The following is a 23458-nucleotide window of genomic DNA, read 5'->3' as shown; positions in this document are numbered from 1 at the left end:
AATTTGCATATAGGCTATTTTTTACCTGATTAAATCAAATATGTCATAAAAAATATACCTTCATGTGCTACTTTTTGAGTAAAATGAGGTCGAAATTTTGTATATTTGCTCAAAATTCAGATTTGTGGCCGTAATTTCTGTTTCGAAAGAAAGACATAACTTTTTTGTTATAAAAGATAAACACAAATTGTTTTTTGTTAAATAATCGGTAATTTCTGTATTTTATAAATACACTAAAATAATATGCAATTTTTTATTCAGAAATAACTCAAATTTATCAAATGTTCATGAATTGAGGAAAAAACGTCATTTTTTACAGCATGTTTATCAAAATTTAAAAAAATCCTCTATTTACAGTTTTATAAAATTTGGGTCACATTATCTCCCTGCAAAATGAAACAAAATGCCGTTTTGAAAAATAGGGGTCCATGAACTCGTTTTCAAATTAAATCAGTTTGAATGATAAAAATCAGTCGAAAAATGCATCTTTTCCCGATATGTCACAGTTTGACGTCGCGAAAATAACAAATTACGTTAGCAACGTCATTACCTTCCCTGTAACTGTATCGTATGCCCTTAAAGATCACTTTATGTGTCAGATCCTGATGGTGACCTGTATATATATTTATTACCTGAATATTTGTTTTCTTTTGAATCTGTATAAAATTATTTCCTGTATTATATTTTTAATGACAATAGAATAAGTTTTATGTAATCCAAAGGTCACTACAAATATTTCCCCTATTGAATTTTTTGTCAGACAATTATAAAGTGCAGGCAAAATTTGTATAAATGATTTACTATAGCAGAAATAGTTAATCTGAATAATTGTTTTATTTAAACAAATACATGTATGTGTACTGCCTGTCCTTTTGGTTTCTATGCTACTAATAAATATGTTTCAAAACAAAGTAATTTTGTAACTGAAGAATAAAAAGTCAATTTTTCACATGGGTAGATGTTAAAATTTATTTAACAAGTTAGATATTTTTTTAAACCCTAAGTCTTTGGTTAAATATCCTTAGATATTTCAATGCAAATTTTCCATTTTTATATACAGATTCATTTTAAGAAACCAGCGATTGGACAGTCCTTAAAAATAGAAATTTTATCTGTTAGTTAAGGCCAACCTTAAAAATATGTTTGTTTGCAGTTTTCCGACTGTACCTTCAGACTGAAGGGTCGGTAGGTAGGAAAAATATTTTATTTTATCAGCCAAATTACAGTTTAAACAAGCAGTTACACTAAACCAAGTTTCTTGTGATGAAAAAAAAACATTTTAAAACAACAAACACTGGACATGCTGAAAACCAACATCAAATGAACAGGCATTTTCAGATAAAAAACTTTTTAACCAAAACTGAAACTTTAACATAGTGTCATTATCCAATTTATGACATAAAATATGGTATAATTATTAAATACTGGAACACTTATAAACAAGGAATGTCATTATGACTAGAACTGTTTAAAGAAATATGTTCAGACATGTATGCTTCTTGACTAGAATGTTTTCATGAGTAGAGTATTTTCATCAGAAAAATGTATATATTATAGATTTATAAGACAATTATTAAAGAGTGTATTTTTAATAAAAAAAATAACCATTGAATCTTCCTCAATTGAAAAAAAGGCAACTTGAAAAAAAAGTATTAGACATCCGACTGTTTTCTAACAATATTTAATTACATGTGATAAGTTTATATTTTTGCCAGGCTTTAATGAAAACCAAAGAAATCTAAAGTTTCGGGTGAAATCCATAGCACCCCATTAAAAGTAAATGGTCTGTACTGAAATGTTTTTAATGCATAAAAAAATTGGCAGCATAGCTCCTAAGGACATGTTTTAATTGAATTCACACAGGCCACACAGTTTGGGTATATTTAATATTGCAAGAAAGAATAATTGCAATGAGTGGGGCAGCCCCCCTTATCCTAAAGGAGCATACTCATTGCAATCGAAGATAGATTTAATATAGAGAGAGTTTATTTATTTTTCAAGCTAACCATTCATTTTCTCTACATCTTTGTGTAGTTAGGGTTGCTTCTTATTGATTTGGCATGATCTATATCCATTAACATTTCAAATGAGCCCTTCCTCCGTACAGGCGTGTTTACAGATATCCATGAAGATTTAAGTCACGGAGGAGTGGTTTCATCTTTGTCGTCTTCACAACTTTGTAGAAAATATGCCATACTTCAAGCTGCTGTCAAATTATTTAACCACTGAAATTGGTTCCATAAAGTCAGGCTCCACAGATTCTGAACCCGATTTGTTTGAGACAGAATGGTTATCGTGTCAGTTATGAATATCCGCTGCATCATCGTCAATGATATCATCACACATCATTACATGTGCCTGAATCTGTATAAACAGTTTACTAATAAACTTTTTTGTTTGTTATTTGTCTTAAAATTGACACGAGACGACAGCGTAAAGTACTCCTCCGTGACTTCATGGATACCTGTAAACAATTTCCATGTGCTTTATCATTAAAAGGTCACATGAACGCTTGACGGGAAGCTAAGAAAACCCAAACTTGAAATGCGTAATTGACCCAGACTTTAAATCATTTCCGGAAAGGACCCAAAGTTCCGGATCGCGTCACTAGAGGTATTAAAAAAAATTTCTTCAAATTTAAAGCAATAAAATTTTCACAGTCGGGAGGATTTTCAAGGGTCGGTCGGTAAACTGCAAACAAACAATATTTTAATTTAAGCCTAACTTATCGAAATATTTAAAAGGTTAAATAAAAAGATTGTATAGATTATTAATTAAAGATGAATATTTTGGTTAAAATTCAGGTTTAATCATTGAATTAATGATTTTGGACCATTTTAGATGAAGTGATGGCTGTTATCAAATTAGACAATGTTCAAGTAGGTCAGACTGGCTGGAAGACGTGTAGTCAACAGTGCTGGGATCAAAGATTTAATATAGAACTTGATAGGGTAAATTATACATTAACTGTGATGGTAGCACATGCACTTGAATTAATAAATTTGATTTTAGAAAATGAAATTGTTTAAGAAAACATCAAAATCAAATAAACAAATTTTGAGAAAAAAAACCAAGTTTATTATTATTCATAGGCTAATAAAAATACCATGAACTAAAATATTCAACTAAGAACAAATTTTCTATAGGTTTGTATGCATTCTTTTGTAAAACCAAGAAATTAGATATCCATGAAAATAGGTTTTCTTTAATTGATGAAAGTTGGTACCCATGAAAAATAAATGAATCCATGGTAAACAAATATTTATTCCAAAATATTTTGGTTGCAGTCTAGAGAGTTAGAGTTAGCAATCTACTGGAGAGATTGGCGACAGATGAGTGCTGTAAAGTTCTTACGACTCGAAGATTTCCTTGATAATCAGAGACATGGAATGGCAATTCATTTAGAACCACAAGGAATTTTATTTGCAGAAGTAAGTTAACATACAAATTTAATTTAAACAGAGGATAGTATATTGTGTTATTTGTTATCAGTGGATCACAATCTCCTGTTATTTTACATATTTATAACACAACAAAACATTGAGCTACCATAAAATCTTGGAGGATTTAAAATGTCAAATTGTTATGGAAAACTCTCATTCTTTCATAGGGTAGACAAGTTCCAAAAAAAGAAGCAGAAAAAATACAAAAAAAATGTTTAATCAATTTTGTGGACAGTTTTTGTTTGTAGTATTCTTTTAATCAAACATAGTTCAAAGTTTGCATGGAGAATTCAACTTTTTAGATTCTAAAAGATTAATTCATTATCAAGAAACATCAAATATTGTAAATTCAGAAATTTTTGCAAACATTGCAGGTTCATGACAAAATAAAAAATGGCATTATTGCTATGAATATTGATAGCATTTCCAATAATTGAAAAGAAATACAATAGTTAATCTTGCACATGTGTCCATTGTTCAACAATCTCACTAATAAATACACACAATAATTTCTTAATTTTAAGTAATATGTATTTGTATATGTTACATAGATAACTTTGTATTTATTTATAGATTACGTTTGTAAATCCTACTTTGTCCAGAAAACCTAAACTCCAAAGACAGAGAAAGATTTTTCCAAAACATAAAGGTAGTTATTATAAAGAGATTAAATATATGGTATAGATGTATTCAACACAAATTTCAAGTAGCAAGAAAAGTTCTTTTACCTACAGACAAGTTTTTAGAGTTATTACTTCTATTTCCTTACTTTGAAAATAAGGTTATTCTGTAAAAGCCTTACACAGTCAGGTTAGTTTGACTGATATTATCCTGTTAAATTATTCACTTCTTCTGGAAGTACCTCTGTTTGTAATGGCAAAGTTGTATGTTATCTAAAGTTCAAGATTTAAGCAGCTACAAAATATGTGAAATCAAAAGTGATGAGAGATTTAGATGTACATTGTCTCGTTTTTACTTAATTTAATTTAGTGATGAGAGATTAAGATGTACAATGTCACGTTTTTACTTAATTTAATTCATTTATTAAGATGAGAAGGAGATGAAAAAAACAACAAATGAGAAAAATTTATGTAAAGTTATTACTTGTCTATTACCATGATTACAGGAAAGAATTTTCTCCGACCTGGCCAAATGAATATAAATGTTGCAACATGGGGACGTCTGATGAAGAGAGCTTTACCACATGAATGTCGAGATAATGCCACTGCCCTTAGTCCAGCCAGTCAGATAAGTTCCCCTGGTATGTACTAGTGTTTTGTTTAGATAGATATTTATAAATGATAGAAAAGGAAACAATACAAACAATGGAAGAACATTGCCCCAGACTAGTAAAATTTCTTTTGGACTAGTAAGTTTTTGCAAAATTTTGTTTGGACCAATAAGAAAAATTTCAGAATATCAGTCTTTGGACTAGTAGTTGAAAGAGTTTTTGGTGCAGACTGGAAGAAATACAAGATACTGCTGAGTACATGACAATGTATGAAGTTTATAGAATAATAATTAAAAACCATCTACCACAGATTTTAACGTGCATGTTATTTCTTGATTATGAAAAAAGGCAGACATTATAGAAGATTGAAAGTTGAATACACAGTCTAATGACATCACATCTTTAACAACATTATTTACTTTTGTTCATTCTTTCCTAAAACTTCATTTGACTTTTGATTTTCAAGAGAGAATATATATGTTCATCGAGATGTTAGTTGAAAGATATCGTAACTGCTATGTCTGCCTCCGGTAACATGATGAACTAAACATTTGTAAACATTTTATAACTGAAAGGGCATTCTTGAGATATAAATTTGACATTATATTTTGTATTTTCAGGTATTATGGCGCAGGACAGAGGACCTCCTATTCACACTATTAATTTTGAACCAGTATCAAATGATGAAAAAGTTCCTGCTCTTCCTATGTCTCCTCCCCCTCCTGTCATGTCTAATAGAGACTTTACAACACCTCCACAGCATCAAGAACGTGCTATACAGGTGAGAGCCTACCTCCTGTCATGTCTATAAACAAAAACATTTCTACTTCTTGGGATGTCTTATAAAGCCTTAACTATGCTACGAAACACAAACATGCTATAAAGATGTAGGAAGATGTGGTGTGAGTGCCAATGAGACAACTCTCAATCCAAATGTACGAAATAATAGTGCATGACTTTGTGGAAGTGATACTCTGTTAAGGGGGATGAAAAAAAGTTGTCTATCCCATATCAGATTGAATCTTATGGAAAAGACATTTTTTTGATTATGTACCAAATTATTGAGATATATGTTCTTGTTTTAATAAAACTAAAAGAAAAATAAATATTTGTTAATTTAGAAAATATTTAAATGGATTTATATATTTGAATAAATAATGCATAGATATATAGAAAATATAACAGAATACAGCATACAGGTGCAATTGTAGTAACCTTTATGGTTTGGATAAAATGCCTTTGATATTTACCATTTATGAATTACCTGTCTATAATATTTACCACATCTTTTCAGCATGCTTTAGAATCTTTTGACTTCCTTCCTGATGGGGATGATGCCAATAGTATGATAGATTTAAATAAAGAATTACGTGACTATAATATTTACCACTTGTTTTCAGCATGCTTTAGAATCTTTTGACTTCCTTCCTGATAGGGATGATGCCAAAAGTACGATAATATTTACCATTTTATTTCAGCGTGCTTTAAAATCCTTTGACTTCCTTCCTGATAGGGATGATGCCAATAGTATGATAATATTTACCATTTTATTTCAGCGTGCTTTAGACTCTTTTGACTTCCTTCCTGATGGGGATGATGCCAATAGTACAATAATATTTACCATATCTTTTCAGCGTGCTTTAAAATCCTTTGACTTCCTTCCTGATAGGGATGATGCCAATAGTATGATAATATTTACCATTTTATTTCAGCGTGCTTTAGAATCTTTTGACTTCCTACCTGACGAGGATGATGCCAATAGTACAATAGATTTAGATAAAGAATTACTTGCCTATATTATTTACCATTTTATTTCAGCATGCTTTAGAATCTTTTGATTTCCTTCCTGAAGGGGATGATGCCAATAGTACAATAATATTTACCATTTTATTTCAGCGTGCTTTAGAATCTTTTGACTTCTTTCCTGACAAGGAATAATACCAATAGTATGATAGATTTAGATAAAGAATTACGTGCCTATAATATTTACCATTTGTTTTCAGCGTGCTTTAGAATCTTTTGACTTCCTACCTGACGGGGATGATGCCAATAGTACGATAGACTTAGATAAAGAATTACCTGTTGTGATAAACACTCTGCCTAAACCTTCATCAGAGACTTCATCCTATAGACCCTCATCATATAAACAACCATCACCTCCACTTCCACAGAAAACAACTCAAAAAAATTCATACGTTGTGCCAGAACCAGAGTATGTATTCCATTTTGTAAAAACATTTGCTTGTATGGTAATCGTGACATTTTGTTTACATGAAAAAGGAAAAAGAGTACACATATTTTCATTCTTTTTTTTTCAAAATTGTGTTTGTGTTAACTTGACTTATGTATTGAAAATCAAGTAAATTTGGTTAAGCATTCCTCAAACACAATATTTGAAGGGAAGAATAAAAGTAAATTCTTTTAATAAGAAAATTTTATCCACTAAAGGTTTCATATTAACAGAGTAAACAGACTTCCTTTTCAAACTCAGGGATATGGCCTCTATCGGATAATTTATTACCATAGTGACCAATTGGATTAATTTAATATTTATGGATGACATTTTCTGTTTATCATGTTTATAAAAGAATAAGGAATCTCTTGCTTGTTAAGATATCAAAATATGTTTGTTCAAATTTTCACATAAATCTGATATCAATATATTGGATACCATTTAACATCCTGGTCTTTGTTTGTATATTTTAGTTTCTCTGATCAACATGTACAGATGGATGAATTTAGAGCTGTTAGTGTATTAGGTAGAGGGCATTTTGGAAAAGTGAGTAAACAAAATAAAACACTATGATGCTGGAACAACTTGTATTAGGTCCAGTCAGTACCAGATAAGTAAATGAGTTGAGCAATTCATTCAACTAATCAGAAGTTATATCACTATTGTGTTGGACTGTTCTAAGTTAGACATGTAGGTAACCAGGGCAGGCACTTATCAAACATGGAAACCACCACCATTTTTGTATGACCACAAAATATTTCATTTGTTTCATTAGATGTTAGTAATATATCATTTCCTATCAGAAAGCTTCAATAGTTTTGATTAAATTCATTGTTGAAAACAAAAGAGTAAAAGAGATAGCTTCTATAATTGTATGTACTCACTTAAAAAATTTAGTTGGAATGAGATTTATAAGTTAGTAGATTGAATCTATTTATGATGTAGAAAACTGGTTATTGTTTTAAATAAGGATATCAGAGAACACCTAGACATAAAGACAGAAATCCTTCAACACACCAAAACAGACAGCAATTCTACAACTCAACACTCGAAGTTAGATTTTGTCAACGAGACAGCAACTAATCTTTTTTTTTACATGAAAAAAGTTTTTATTATAGTAGAACTGTGTCACTGTTTCAAATAGCACCATTCTTCCAGTTTGAATTAACACATTCTCTCAAACATATCATAAAAATGAGAAAAGTAAATCAATACCATAAGTTCTGCTAATGCTTATAAATCATTGATATAAGAAGATGTGGTAAGCTTGTCAATGAGACAACTTGCCATCCAAGTCACATTTTGTAAAAGTAAACCATTATAGGTCAAATTACATACAGTCTTCAACATAGAAATTGGCTCACACTGAAAAGCAAGCAATAAAGAGCCCTAAAATGACCAGTGTAAAACCATTCAAACAGGATGAAACCAACGGTCTAATCTATTTAATAAAGTAGAAACGTGAAACAGTTATGAACCACATCAACAAACAACAACCACTGAACATTAGCTTCCTGACTTAAAACAGGGGTAAACAAATGCAGTGAGTTTAAATGTTTTAATAGGCACCAAAAAACATCTTTTAGTTCTTCATCAGAGATGCAATATACTTTATACTAATAAAAACTGATTATCATCAAATTAATTCAGTAAATTTAATGTGGATAACTTAATTATACTCATTTATTATATTCAAGTTTATGGAGGTAAATAAGTCTTGAAAAGTTCTAACGAAAAACAATGTATTGAATTATTTAGAAATGTTCTTTTTTTCTATTTTAGGTAATTTTAGCAGAATATAGAAATACTAAAGAATTTTTTGCATTAAAAGCTTTAAAGAAAGCAGAAATTATAGCGCGGGATGAAGTGGAAAGTTTAATGTCAGAGAAACGAATATTTGAAGTGATTAATTCCATGAGACATCCATTTCTTGTTAATTTATTTGCTTGCTTCCAAACTAATGTAAGTAGACCATTGTTGTTGGTTTTTAGATGGATTTTATTTTATTGATGTGGAATGATTGCCAAAGAGCAACTCTCCACAAGACACCAAAGAGAGTAAACCTGGTTATATTATAGTAATAATAATAAAAAATGAAAATCAAAACTTTATCTCAAGTTTGTTGGGTTATAGATACTAAGTAATAAATCTCTACATTTATGGTTTCTATTTCTTGAAGTTCATTACTGTGATATTTCATTCTCTTTATATTATGGAAATTGAAATTCCTTAAAGTTTACCCCACAAATTAGTCATATCTTTTAGTCATACAATTTCTTGGTTAATATTTGTAATGTAGAACTCTTTTATCTGTAGATGAGTATAACTGTGTTCCAATCAAGATATTTAATGAATTTAAGAAAAATAAGATTAGACTATGATAATTGATTTATTGGCTGTAACAATTATTAATGAAGTTTTAATTCATTTTTCAGGACCATGTGATATTTGTGATGGAATAAAGATATGTATGATATTTAATGTTTTCCCGTACTTTTTCAGGAGCATGTGATATTTGTGATGGAATATGCCTGTGGTGGAGATTTAATGATGCATATTCACACAGATGTGTTTTCTGAACCACGGACTGTATTTTACGCTGGTTGTGTTGTATTAGGTTTACAGTATCTACATGAGCATAATATTGTGTATAGGTGAGTTTAAACATAGAGTAGTATGTTAGTTCTTTAAAGAAAATGTTATCCCCAGCTGTAGTGGACATTTCAGTACTTTGAATAGTAAACCCTTCAGCTCATTCATATATTATCTAATTGTATGATCTTTCTAATTTTACCCAATAAAATGGATATGTGCATGCATTGGTTCAATCATTTTATTAACATTATAATCATCACTCTAAGTGAAATAATCATTTCACTAATTAAGGTTTTACTTGCAGTGATATTGTTGGCTATTTTCAAAACTACCTCTACCCTTTTTTATTGAGAAAATATGCGTCGTGTGTATCAAATTGGAAAATTTATAATAAACCATGAATTCAACTGGAACTTCAATTTGCAGATCCCCTTTCAAGAGTTAAACCCTCATTTGAAAAAAAGAGCCCTTATTGTCAGTGATAATACATAAATAGACCCTCAAATCTGTACATGTAGTCATTTTTAGGCATGTTTGTATGCATGCACAATTACTACTTGACTGCACTGTTTGGGAAAAAAAGCTGTCTTTTTGGGAATAATTTTAAGAAATTTTTATTCAAATTGGGGTTCTTCTTCAGGGGAAAAAGCCTTTATTCTCCAGTAATTTAAGGCGAACAATATCACTGACTTGTATCTGATTTATGTAATTTGAATCTACCCGAAAAGTGAATGAAAGAATTTCCATATTATTGATATATATGACTGCATAATATTATTATGTACTAAAACACGTTAAAAAGATTTTATTTCCAATCTTAATTGTATATCACTCTTCAATTTCAGAGACCTTAAACTTGACAATTTACTTCTGGATAAAGAAGGATTTTTAAAAATAGCTGATTTTGGACTATGTAAAGAAAGTATGGGATATAGTGATAGAACTAGTACATTCTGTGGAACGCCTGAATTTCTTGCCCCTGAAGTTTTAACGGAAACCTCATATACACGTTCGGTTGATTGGTGGGGATTAGGTGTATTAGTATTTGAAATGTTGGTTGGTGAGGTGAGTCTGATATTGAGATTTATAATATATTAAACAACTTTATTTAGTGTCAGTCATGGTGTTTTTATAGTTACAGGTTCACAAAATGTTGAACAATTGTTAAAGAATGGTATAATTCTTTAAAAAAAAGTTAGTGAAGTCATGAAGGGCAAACAAAACTAGCAGAAAAGTAAAGATTATCATTAGATTATTGTGATGAATTGATTTCAAGAAAACAATGTCTAGATGGTCAAGAAAAGTTGTATAATTATTCAAAAAGTTTTTTTGAAGTCCCAAGAACTGTAGTACAGAACAAACAGTTTATGAAAAGTAAAGATATGGATATTGTAATGAAATGATTTCAGGAAAACAGTGTCTGGATGCTAAAGAAGATTTGTTACTGGCAGCATGGTCATCATGATAGTATTAATACAAAAATAAGAGAGATGTGGTATGATTGCCAATGAGAGAACTATCCATCAAAGTTAAAAAGATAGGAATGGTTGTAAGCTATTAAAGGCAAGCATGAGTCCCTCAACAAGGAGAAAAACACATACTGAATTGTCGGCTATAAAATTCCCCCAACATAAAAAATATGAAAAAAATTCAATTGAGAAAACTTATAGCATAATTTATAACAAAACAATTTACGAAAAAACAAATGCATTGACAAACCCGAACTTGTGAAAATTACAGGCTCCTGACTTGAGAGTCAGACAGACATTCAAAGAAAAAATTACAGGCTCCTGACTTGAGACAGGCACTCAAAGAAAAAATTACAGGCTCCTGACTTGAGACAGGCACTCAAAGAAAAAATTACAGGCTCCTGACTTGAGACAGGCACTCAAAGAATTTGGTGGGGTTAAACATATAACTGATAAGAAAGTGTAATTGCTTGAACAAAAAAGGAAACATTGACTTAAATGTAATGAAGTTCCTCCGTCCCTCCCCTTAAAAAAAAACAACGCCATTCTGTGTTGGATAAATACACCTTATCGCTTATTCCGGCTGACCCAGCCACTTGAACTTTTGACGTCAACAACAATCTCTTTTCCATTGTGGCGTCAGATATTTTGTTTTATGACGTCAAAATTTTAAGGGAACCTGTGTGATATCCAGTAATGGCGGACAAATAGCGATAAGGTGTATTTTGTGGAAGACAATTTACATGGAATGAATAAACTGATGGATTTGGTTTTAATATGTTTGATGTGTTTTGTAGTCTCCATTCCCTGGTGATGATGAGGAGGAAGTGTTTGACAGTATTGTTAATGAAGAGGTCCGGTATCCAAGGTTCTTGTCTACAGAAGCCATTGCAATAATGAGAAGGGTTTGTATATAATCTGCTTTAATTTCACCAAATGTAATCCAATTACTGTGGATTCATTTTTTTTTGTGGGTACCAATTTTTCGTGGATTGTGGAAAGCTTGCATATTCGTGGACATGTGATGTTGTGGTTCTGGGAAAGTCTTGATACAACTTTGTAGAAATTTGTATTTCGTTGAACCTTTAAATTCGTGGTTCTTCTATATCCACGAAACCCATGAAAAAATTGGTATCCAACAAATATTAATGAATCCACAGTATACAATTGTCTTATAAGTAGTGAAAACAACCCCCCTAGTATGTTTATAGAAAAGAAGATGTGGTACAACTGCCAATGAGACACCTCTCCACAAGAGACCAAATGACACAGAAATAAACAACTATAGGTCACCTTGCAGCCTACAACTATGAGCAAAGCCCATACCACATAGTCAGCTATAAAAGGCCCAGAAATGGCAAATGTAAAACAATTCAAACAAGAAAACTAACAGCCTAATTATTTTTAAAAAATGATTGAAAAACAAATATGTAATACATATCAATTTGAAAAAACAAATATTTAATACATATCAATTTGAAGAGTTAGTATCATGTAGAACTCTTTCAAAGTCAAAAGAAGGGAGACAGATATGATGCACAAATGCTGCGTTCATTATTAAATGTAAAGTTCTTTAAACAATTGATGTCTTATCTGTTGAATAGATAAGCTGTAACATTATATTAATTTTTTAGCTACTGAGACGAAATCCTGACCGACGTCTTGGCTCAAGTGAACGTGATGCTGAAGATGTAAAGAAACAAGCATTTTTTAGGGTAAGTTTTTGATGGTTAAATAGATATTTAAGTTTAATGAAAAAGAAGTTATTTGGCAATTTTAACAATATTTTCCTACAAATGTAAAGACCCAAAATATAAAAAAAAAATAGATAAGGTTATATTTTTGGAGTCATCACCAAACTTCAGACTTTCAATTACAAGGCCATTATTTTTTAAAGTTGTTTGGAATGTCAGCAATTTGTAATGGCAATGATAATAAAAAAGAAGATGTGGTATGATTGCCAATGAGACAACTCTCCACAAGAGACCAAAATGACACAGAAATTAACAACTATAGGTCACCGTAGCCAGGAATTTCCAAGGAGGGGTTCGTTTGACTCGACTTTTAACAGTCACAATTTGAACAAACTTGACTTTAACAGTGCTTATTGATTTCAATGGGGGGGTTCGTCCAAACTCCCCGAAGCCCTCCTGGCTATGGGTATGCGTATGGCCTCCAACAATGAGCAAAGCCCATACCGCATAGTCACCTATAAAAGGCCCCAAAATTGCAATGTAAAATTATTCAAACGAGAAAACTAAAGGCCTTATTTATTTTTTAAAAATGAACGAAAAACAAATATGTAACACATAAACAAACGACAACCACTGAATTACAGGCTCCTGACTTGGGACAGTTACATACATTCACTATGTGGAGGGGTTAAACATGTAAGTGATTACTTTGTTTATCTGATATGATATTTGAATTATTTTATTAATGATTATTTTTTTTCAGAATTTAAATTGGGATGACCTACTTATGAAGAAAGTTAAGCCTCCATTTACTCCAACAGTTGTAAGTATGAAACATTGTATTTTAGTTACACATTTGTCTGTCCTGTCTTGTGACAAGGCCCTCTTCACTCTTTTTATTTTATTGTACAGATAATTGTATGTATTTAGATCAGTTACAAATTGGTTAAGTCTTGTGTTTTTTGTCCATTTCCTAGAAAACTGCAGCAAGTTATGAATGGTCTGGCAACTAATTTACTATCCCTCTGGTGAAAAAAATTGCCTTTTAAAAGAAATTACACTTATTTGAAAATGACCCTTATTCTTGATTAGATTAAACAAAACAAAATCTGCAGAAAGTTGTAATTCTTAGTACCCTAAACTAACAATCTGATTAGTGTGTATCAGGCTGCAAAACTAACAAGCCCAAAGTTAGGGTTTGATAATGCTATGCAGTGTTCCAGCTTGAATCTCAGGGCAGAAGGGTGCTACTTGTCTGAAAGGGCACTTTAGCGCAATAAACCAAATTGTAAGGGCACTGTTTGGCAGTGTATTAATAACCTTGTATACATGTATATATTGCTAGGCTCAGCTGCAGAACATAACTTGTATTTTAACCTTATACAGAAATTAATGTGTTCCAAGTGTTGGTTCCAGTAAGATTTTTTTATTATCAAATTATCATACCATGACACAAAGCATATCATTTTAATTGATGTTAATTTATGCAAACTGTGCATTTTGATCAGGAAAAAAATCCTTAGAAAAATCTTTTTTTTTTAATTTTATAATTTATATAACTTAATTATACAAGTCTATAGAAATAAACAAGTAGTTCTAAAAGATGGAGCTAAACAAAATTGAATTTGTTATGTAATTAAATTATCTACATTAAAATTACTTGTTTAGAAATACATGTATAGTATTTGTGTTATCATGGTTATTGAAAGTTACCTAACTTGTAATCCTTTAAATTGTTACAAAAAAGTATTAAGAAGTGCACACCAAAGTGCTCCTAAGTAGGGAGTTTTATAAATATAACAGGTGATACAAGAGATGATTATATTATAATGATGCAATAATACATTGCATATATTACAGTAGGTATAAACTCCATTATGGTTAAAAAATAAAAGCATTTGTTAAGTGCTCCTATGTAAGGAGGATTATAATACAAGAAATAAAACAGGAAGTGGTGCAATCTTGTTATGTTCAAATACAATTTTTTTTGTTTCTTCTTTTAATTTTATACTCGTGGTTATAAAACAAAACGTTTTTACCAATCTACTAATTTAGTCAAAACTTAGTATGCCTATTAAATTGTTTTAAATTTTATTTTAAAATATATTTTTTTATGTGTACATATGCTATAATACGTAAACATTACAAATGGCTGACATGGTCATTTTCATTCTGTATTAAATATCTAGTATTTGTTCAATTATCTTAAATCCACTAATTAGCAGTGAACAATCATTAGCAGAGGTGATAAAACTGCCAAAGGCATTAGGTATTTAACTTAATCCTATTGTCAGTTAATTAGTGTTACACAATCAGGTAACAATTTCACCGGAAACGCCAGAAGGCATGAAATTTGTAAAATGTATCTTTTGAAAAGGCAGAGGGGTACATTCTTTGGCTTTGGAGGGCAGAAGGGCGGGGGTAAGGGCACCAAGGGCGGGGCGCCCTTCTATTTAGGGCAGGCGGGAACACTGCTATGAAACAGTTGACAACCCCAGTCTTAAAAATTGTGTCTGCTCTATATCTTGAGAATCATTACGATTTCAATGGTCAGGTGACTCAGGTCAATGGTTTCAGTTGACAACCCCATGCCCTATGGTAAAGATTCTGTCCGCTCTATATCTTGAGAACCGTGATGATTTCAAAGTTGATACTTGACATGTACATAAACCTTTATGTGCAACTTCCTAGGTCAAAGGTCAAGATCAAAATCTTTGTTTTCAGTTGACAAACAGGTGAAACTATGGTAAAGATACAAATTTTTTACTACACATTATTCAGTTTGGCCCACTGGCATGGCTCCAATCTCAATGATGTCTAGTTATATTTAAAAGCAGAATCCATTCTCTTGATACATGGCTTTCATTATATGTTACAGAAAACTGCAGAAGATGTAAGCAATTTTGATGAGGAATTTACGCAAGAACAGCCGAGACTTACTCCTGCTAAAGACAGAAGAGACCTTTTAACGGATGATCAATCAATGTTCAAAGATTTCAATTATATTGCTGATTGGTGCTGAGAATATTCAAGTGCCTGTCTCCTGAAATATCATTCTTAGGTCTGATGCATGCTCAACAAATCTTTTATGTTAGAGGCCAGGAGTCAATTTCATAACAAATACTTACAACTACAATTTATCATAAGTATTCTGAATTGTTCATGAATTACAATCAATCTTAATGATAAGCTTTTTCATGAAACCAATTCCAGAATCCTATCCGGTTACACAATTTCTGTGTTGAAATTTTTTATTATCAAATTGGATAATAAAAAAAATCCATTGCAAAGACATATTCTGTATGGGACACTAAAATTTAAAAAATATGTTACAATAGTTAAAAAAAATATTTTTAAAAATGGTGAATTATAGATAATTGCTTTTGGTCAAATTTGATTTATATTGGTCACTGAGTTAATGCACCCATCCCTTTATATAAATTGATTTAATTCTTTTCTTTTTGAATAAAGGGTAAGCCCTTTAGTTATCAATCTATAAAATGTTTAACACAATATTTTTCACTCTCATTCCATTATTTAATAAGTTAAGAGATATTTGAAGTGTTTAGTCTGAAAGTGGTGAATATGAGACGTAGCATGTTTTCAATTAGCTTTACTTTGTTTTTTTATCTTTCATGAGATAGGCACTTGTAATAATTTCCTAAAATGTGATACTATTATTTTAATTGAACAATATTTAAGGCAATACAGATATGAAGTGTTCTTTTGAGATGATATTCTCAATGTCGATTTTTTGCTCTTTTTTTTTTTTTTTTGTTAAGCGATGTACTATGTTTATTTTAATGCTGATTTTATGGATATTGTTATATGAATGTTCATTAAAGAATTTCTGTACTGTCTCAACGTCAAAGTGAAAGCCTATTTTTTGAATTATTTATCTGTGTACAAGGTATTACAAACATGTATTTTGTCACCATTCCCTTTAAAATTTCAATATCCTGATTGTATATTTATTCAGATTTTTCAACACATATGTCAATCAATGACATGAAATATATCAGTATCTGATAAGTAAGTGTTTAGTTGATAAAAATAAAGTTGAAGACCCTAAAACTGACCTATGATTAAAAGTATAAATTTCTCTGACAAAAAAACAAGAATAAGTCATAAATTTTATAAATTGTGCACCTTCTTCATATTGAAGATTCAGAACAATTTTACTGAAATTTGATGCCAGCCTTGTTCAAGGAAGAAAGTGTTTGAAATAATTGGAAGAGAAATATATTTTTTTAATTTATATAAAAAAGGAGATTTTATTTTCAATCTTGGAAATATAAAGTTTACTAGTTTTTGCTTTTTTGAACAATTCAAAAGATATCAATGAGGGAAGTTAGATTTCTCTGAATAAGCATTTAAATACCATTCCTATGTGTTGTGTAGAAAAAAATCACCAATTTTATATCACAAGTTTTCCTTTAGACATGTAAAAATGTATGGGTTACTAAAAAAAAATAATTTGAATACAAATAATTATAAATTGTTCCTATTGGTAAAATTTGTCATTTAATATATAAAAAGAACACTCGAATGTTAAGACAATATCATGAGATTAACTTTTTGGTGGGTGGGGGGGGGTTGATAAATGTAAAACCAAATATTCTGTTGAGCTTTCACATAAAACAAAGACACTTATTAAACTATATTATGTATGACTTTCCAGCATTGATCTTTAATTGATCCCGTATTGGCCAGTGGTCAGACAGGATTTAGTATTTACATTTGATTGGCAAGAGATTTAAGGTTGTACTTGATATTTACAATGCATAATTTTAAATTAGATTTTTATTTTGCAAATGATTAATTTATTCTCCCTTGCATTAATAGGTTATTTATTTATAGTGCTATTTTAATTTTCTGTAACATGGTGGTGCAAGAAAACGTGAAATTCAGGAAATGTGTGATTTTGATGATACGTTTTATTCTGTAGTTGCAATGCATTTGGAATGAAATCTGTTATGACTTGTAATGTTTGTGCTCCGGCTACAATAGTAGGGACATTGTGCTTTCTGATTGCCTTTTCATCTACATGTCCCATATTAGGTTTAAGTTTTTGTTTAATTGTAGTAGATCAAAGTTTCAGATAAAGGTAGTTTTCTAAGAAGTTGTGACCGCACCAACTTGAAGCTCACTTTACATGTTTGTTATGATATTAACTTTTTTTTTTTAATATATGCCAGATTAGGGTTGTGACCCAGGCTGTTCACTTAACATGGGAATGTGTGAGCAGGGCATGGGCTCCTGTGGGTGCTATTTCTTGTAAAATACTGAAATGTTTTTCTCACTAAGAAATCAATACATGCTGACTCAGCATTAAACAATTTATCTACTCTGACTATTAAAAGACAATGCATTTCAAATAGATACCTAAAGGCCACATTACAACTTATCTAAATAATCAAACAACACAATCATTGAAATACCTTAACCAATTATCATCATGCTTTATCTACAGATTGATCTTGGATTGAAAGTTACAGTAAAAGAAGAAAAATTTAAAGATAAAAATATAAGAAAGGTGTTCAATTTCTTATACAATATGATTATTGTTAACTTGTATTGGGTAAACCATATGCTCATGTTATTGTTTAATTTTAAGTATGAAATAAGTTTTCAAAAGGTGTCGCATTTACTCAGGTTTCACCAGAAGTATACACTTTTAGAATAACTACACTGTAAATCACTCAACACAGTAAATAGGGTATAACAACAAGTGTGGTCCTGAACATCTATACATAAAATGTTCAAGACTTGCTAAGCGGCTGAAACTTGTCTCAAATCATTGTGAGGAAAAGAACATGTGTTGTTTCTGTTTAAAAGTTGTATTTTGGTCCAGAATTTAATTATTTTTGATTTGGTATTAACCTAATTTGATCAGAATGGCTAGCCAGATTATTTCAATAAATTAAACCTGATAATTGTATACCTCTGTTATTTTGGGGTTGTATAAAAATTGATAGGATTGTTTAAAACATGTTTATTTATAAACAAGTCCAAAAACTGGAAAACTTTGTAAAAAATAAAAAAAACATTATTTGTGACTGTACAATTGAACATTTATGTCTAGGATTTTGAAATACAATATGTTTTCTTGGTTGTAATTTAAAGGTTTTAATTCATAAAATTGAAATAGATTTATGTTTAAAATATATGAAAGGACTTTATGCTGTCCTGCAAAACGTTCATGGTGTGATTTCTTAATACACGATGATTTACTTTTCTGTTACTTCATATAAAGTGTCAATCCTGCACTCACAAGTTTTATAGCTATTTTTCATAACAAAACCTTGGATAGTTAAGATGTCCAGTCTCAATTGATATCATACATTTGATTGTATTAAAACATGTTATATTTGCTGGTTACAGCTTTCAGCTATTCTTCATACATTGTATTCTTCATAAAGGACTGGCACCTTTTGTGTTCAACCAAAACTATACATAATATATACATCTACTTGTAGAAATTTTAAGTCATATGATTTAAAAAGTTTTCAAACAGGACTACAATAATAGACTTGACTCTGTTTTCTTGTTCAAAGTACATTGTTGGATCCTGTATCTTTCCGTTTACTTGAATTTACTTGATAAACAAAAAGTGTTTTCTACGAATCATTCCGTGGATTCGGTTTTGGACTTGTTTATAAGCAAGTAATATCATTCCATCCAGATGTAAATATATTGCTATCAGTGCATTTACAGCAGATTGTGTATATTTGTATATAACTTATAAATAAAAGACTATGCAAATGTACATTCAACATAATCATGGCTTCTTTCTTGTTTACTTATGGCCTTTGGAGTAAATTTGATCACTAGTATAGCTGATAGTTCAGGTTTACTTTCATTCATATACAAGAATAGAGAACCAAAAGGAAGCACTAAATACTGTTTATTTTATTGCAAGCTTAATGACACAGTTAAAAATTTGAATTCATCAAATTTCACTTTTTTTTTATCAAAACATTACAGTTGCGGATCTTTTTGAAATTTGTAAACCCCTGGATGTGTTTTTCTTTTGACAAAGCTGATGAATGTGGCTATTATAGACAGTGGTCAGCTTATTAAACCTTGTATAATTACAAAGCTCTATTTCATGAGGACTGATAGAACTATATCTTGGCTTATTTAAGTTGGTCAATAATAATCTTCATTTAATATAAAAATAAGAAGATATGGTATGATTGCTAATGAGAAGAGCATCAACAAGAGATCAAATGGCATGGAAATTAACAACTAATGGTCACTGTACAGCCAAGCACTAATGTCCTATAAAATGTATTTGCACAATCAGATGTATCTATGATAGTTCCATCACCATGTCAATGGTTTGCATTTGTTAGGACACTTTTAAGGTTAATAGCCTCAAAATTAAACTTAATTTTATTACACTAGCATGTTCTGACATTTAATGTCTCTAAAGTGTCCTAAATAATTACAAGTCTAAAAAGTACAAATGTTAGCTGATAAAACCAAAAAGAAGCAAAACCTGGACAAGAAATCAGAGCTATGCATGTGGCCTCTATAATAGAACTGAAACCTGCATTTTGTATAGCCTGGACAAGAAATCAGAGCTATGCCTGTGGCCTCTATAATAGAACTGAAACCTGCATTTTGTATAGCCTGGACAAGACATCAGAGCTATGCCTGTGGCCTCTATAATAGAACTGAAAGCTGCATTTTGTATAGCCTGGACAAGAAATCAGAGCTATGCCTGTGGCCTCAATAATAGAACTGAAAGCTGCATTTTGTATAGCCTGGACAAGAAATCAGAGCTATCCATGTGGCCTCTATAATAGAACTGAAACCTGCATTTTGTATAGCCTGGACAAGAAATCAGAGCTATGCATGTGGCCTCTATAATAGAACTGAAACCTGCATTTTGTATAGCCTGGACAAGAAATCAGAGCTATGCACGTGGCCTCTATAATAGAACTGAAAGCTACATTTTGTATAGCCTGGACAAGAAATCAGAGCTATGCATGTGGCCTCTATAATAGAACTGAAAGCTGCATTTTGTATAGCCTGGACAAGAAATCAGAGCTATGCACGTGGCCTCTATAATGGAACTGAAAGCTACATTTTGTATAGCCTGGACAAGAAATCAGAGCTATCCATGTGGCCTTTATAATAGAACTGAAAGCTGCATTTTGAAAAACTATTAGGAATTTTGGTCCTCAATGCTCTTCAACTTTGTACTTTATTTGGCTTTTTTTTTTTTTACTTTTTTCAATTCAAGCTTCACTGATGGGACAATTTATGGTTGGTAACCTTTCATGTTTAACTTATAATCAAGTTAAACTTTTTAAATAAATAATAAGTCGGTTTTCAAACTTGAGGTATAAACTTTTATATATACCATTTGGTGTCTTTATAACAAAGGGTGTGTTTTATGTCCAAGAGTTGCTAAAATTTCTAGGAATATATCGCAAAGTCATTATTTTGATGCATTATTTCGTAGCAAGGTAAATGTGTAGTTTTGGAAGTATAGCTTTCCTGCACTATCTGTGTCCTTTAGATAATATGTGTAAAAATGACAAAAGAGGTCAGAGTTAAGTCCCTGTTAAACTGAAGACTACAGGTTTCAGCTATAGAGTCCCCAGTGAAGACATCTCTTTTATGCAAACACACAGTTTAAGATTTACAGTGAAAAGAAAACATTAAATCTGTAGCACATCTTGACACGTACTTGTGCATGTGTGTTTACTTATTATCATCTGCTTAGTGACAATAAATAAAGTTATTAGACACATGTTAAAAGTCGCGCTTTTAAGGTTACGATTGATAAGCTGTTTAAAAAGACAGAGTTTCCATCCATACAATTCTGACACTTAGTCCCACAATGCAATCTGTTTAAATTAATATTTTACAAAATGATGATACAAAACACTAAAAAATAAATAACTTACAATTTTAGGCCAAAAATGTTCCCCTTAAAAACAGTACTTATAGTTTACAATCATATAAATGACAGGGACTATATATTTGTAGACAGCTGATTTACGTGAGGCCAAAGCAGGTCGGGTTTTGACGGAGAAAAACACAACATTTTCTTCTTTTTATTCTTAGTGCCTTGCTCTTCTCTTCATCATTTTCTCACTTAATAATACATAAAATAAACCATGTACTGCATATTTGAAAGTTTATAGTGTGCAGCAAAAACAATTCAGAATGTGGGGTAAAAGTCAAAGGGACAGCAACCTAGCAATCAAAATAACCAAAAGACATGTGCACGCTAAAATGTGAAATAGGATATACACGTTTGCCTCAATGAGACAGCATCCCAGCGACTACAAATATACACGAAAGAAATTTTCACTTGCCAGATGCTACCATTTGTATGAGTGGTTTTTTTTTCGATTTGATTTTATTTTCCATATATAAAAACTGTCCGCAGTGAAAACTCCAATAGTGATGAAAGTGGCATTTAACACCACGATATCAATAAAATCAAGCATTGTGTATTTTAGACGTTTCCTACATCGATTTCAGGTTTGGTAAACAAGAATCTTTAAACTCGAATTTTAATTTGACTGAAGAAATATTTTTTGCAACTCATACATATTACTATCTTATGGTATTGTGGCTGAAATATTTGTCGCTGGACATAAATCAGCTTCATCAATTAATACCTCTCCTTGTAGAATCTATTAACTGGAACTTCAAATTGACTAAAGCAAAGTTTTACCACACATATATGGTTCTATCTTTTTATATTATGATTGATATATTTGTCGCTGTACATGACGCACCTTCATCAAATGGTAATTCTTTGTGAATGTCTTGTGGAATAGTAAAAATTATTGAGAAATATTTTAAAATGTTAGCTTACTTTGCTTTTTTAAGCAAGTGCATGACAAAGAAGTATTATAAGACTTAAATACAGGATTGGAAGAGTAAAAGCATGATAGATAGTGGGCCTATTTTTGAAGGTCTTTCAGTCCAACACAATTTAAGGTTGGTGACCTTTCATGTTTAACTTATCATCAACTTAAACTTTTTAAATAACTAATAAGTCCGTTTTCAAACTTGAGGTAGAAACTTTTATATATACCATTTGGTGTCTTTATAACAAAGGGTGTGTTTTATGTCCAAGAGTTGCTAAAATTTCTAGGAACATATCGCAAAGTCATTATTTTGATGCATTATTTCGTAGCAAGGTAAATATGTAGTTTTGGAAGCATAGCTTTCCTGCACTGGCTGTGTCATTTAGATAATATGTGCAAAAATGACCAAAAAAAAAAGGCCAGAGTTAAGTCCCTGCTAAACTGAAGACTACAGGTTTCAGCTCTAGAGTGCCCAGTGAAGAAATTTCTTTTATGCAAACACACAGTTTAAGATTTACAGTGAAAAGAAAACATTAAATCTGTAGCACATCTTGACACGTACTTGTGCATGTGTGTTTACTTATTATCATCTGCTTAGTGACAAGAAATAAAGTTATTAGACACATGTTAAAAGTCGCTCTTTTAAGGTTACGATTAATGTTAAGCTGTTTAAAAAGACAGAGTTGCCATCCATACAATTCTGACACTTAGTCCCACAATGCAATCTGTATAAGTTAATATTTTACAAAATGATGATACAAATCACTAAAAAAATAAATAACATAACTTACAATTTTAAGCCAAAAATGTTCCCCTAAAAGACAGTACTTCTAGTTTACAATCATAAAAATGACATGGACTATATTTGTAGACAACCGATTTACGTGTGGCCAAAGCAGGTCGGGTTTTGACGGCGAAAAGAAAATCCTTCTTTTTTCTACTTAGTCCCTT

The 23458-nt window shown here is 30.9% G+C and overlaps 1 protein-coding gene across 2 annotated transcripts in view; it reads left to right on the top strand.

Annotated features, from left to right (window-relative positions):
- Positions 1-19446, top strand: part of LOC134708310 (serine/threonine-protein kinase N2-like) — a 35403-nt gene extending 15957 nt beyond the window's left edge. For both annotated transcript variants that reach the window (XM_063568749.1, XM_063568748.1), the window contains exons 8-21: positions 2842-2951; positions 3288-3431; positions 4017-4092; positions 4570-4704; positions 5295-5455; positions 6678-6886; positions 7381-7453; positions 8690-8869; positions 9410-9561; positions 10348-10567; positions 11769-11876; positions 12606-12686; positions 13429-13488; positions 15544-19446. In XM_063568749.1, coding sequence (XP_063424819.1) covers positions 2842-2951; positions 3288-3431; positions 4017-4092; positions 4570-4704; positions 5295-5455; positions 6678-6886; positions 7381-7453; positions 8690-8869; positions 9410-9561; positions 10348-10567; positions 11769-11876; positions 12606-12686; positions 13429-13488; positions 15544-15687 — 1853 coding nt within the window. In that variant the 3' untranslated portion in view covers positions 15688-19446. The remainder of the gene's footprint in view (positions 1-2841; positions 2952-3287; positions 3432-4016; positions 4093-4569; positions 4705-5294; positions 5456-6677; positions 6887-7380; positions 7454-8689; positions 8870-9409; positions 9562-10347; positions 10568-11768; positions 11877-12605; positions 12687-13428; positions 13489-15543) is intronic.
- Positions 19447-23458: the final 4012 nt, after the last annotated feature.

Source organism: Mytilus trossulus, chromosome 2, assembly GCF_036588685.1.
Source record: "Mytilus trossulus isolate FHL-02 chromosome 2, PNRI_Mtr1.1.1.hap1, whole genome shotgun sequence".
Taxonomy (NCBI): Eukaryota; Metazoa; Mollusca; class Bivalvia; order Mytilida; family Mytilidae; genus Mytilus; species Mytilus trossulus.
This window is presented reverse-complemented; position numbering and strand designations above follow the sequence as displayed.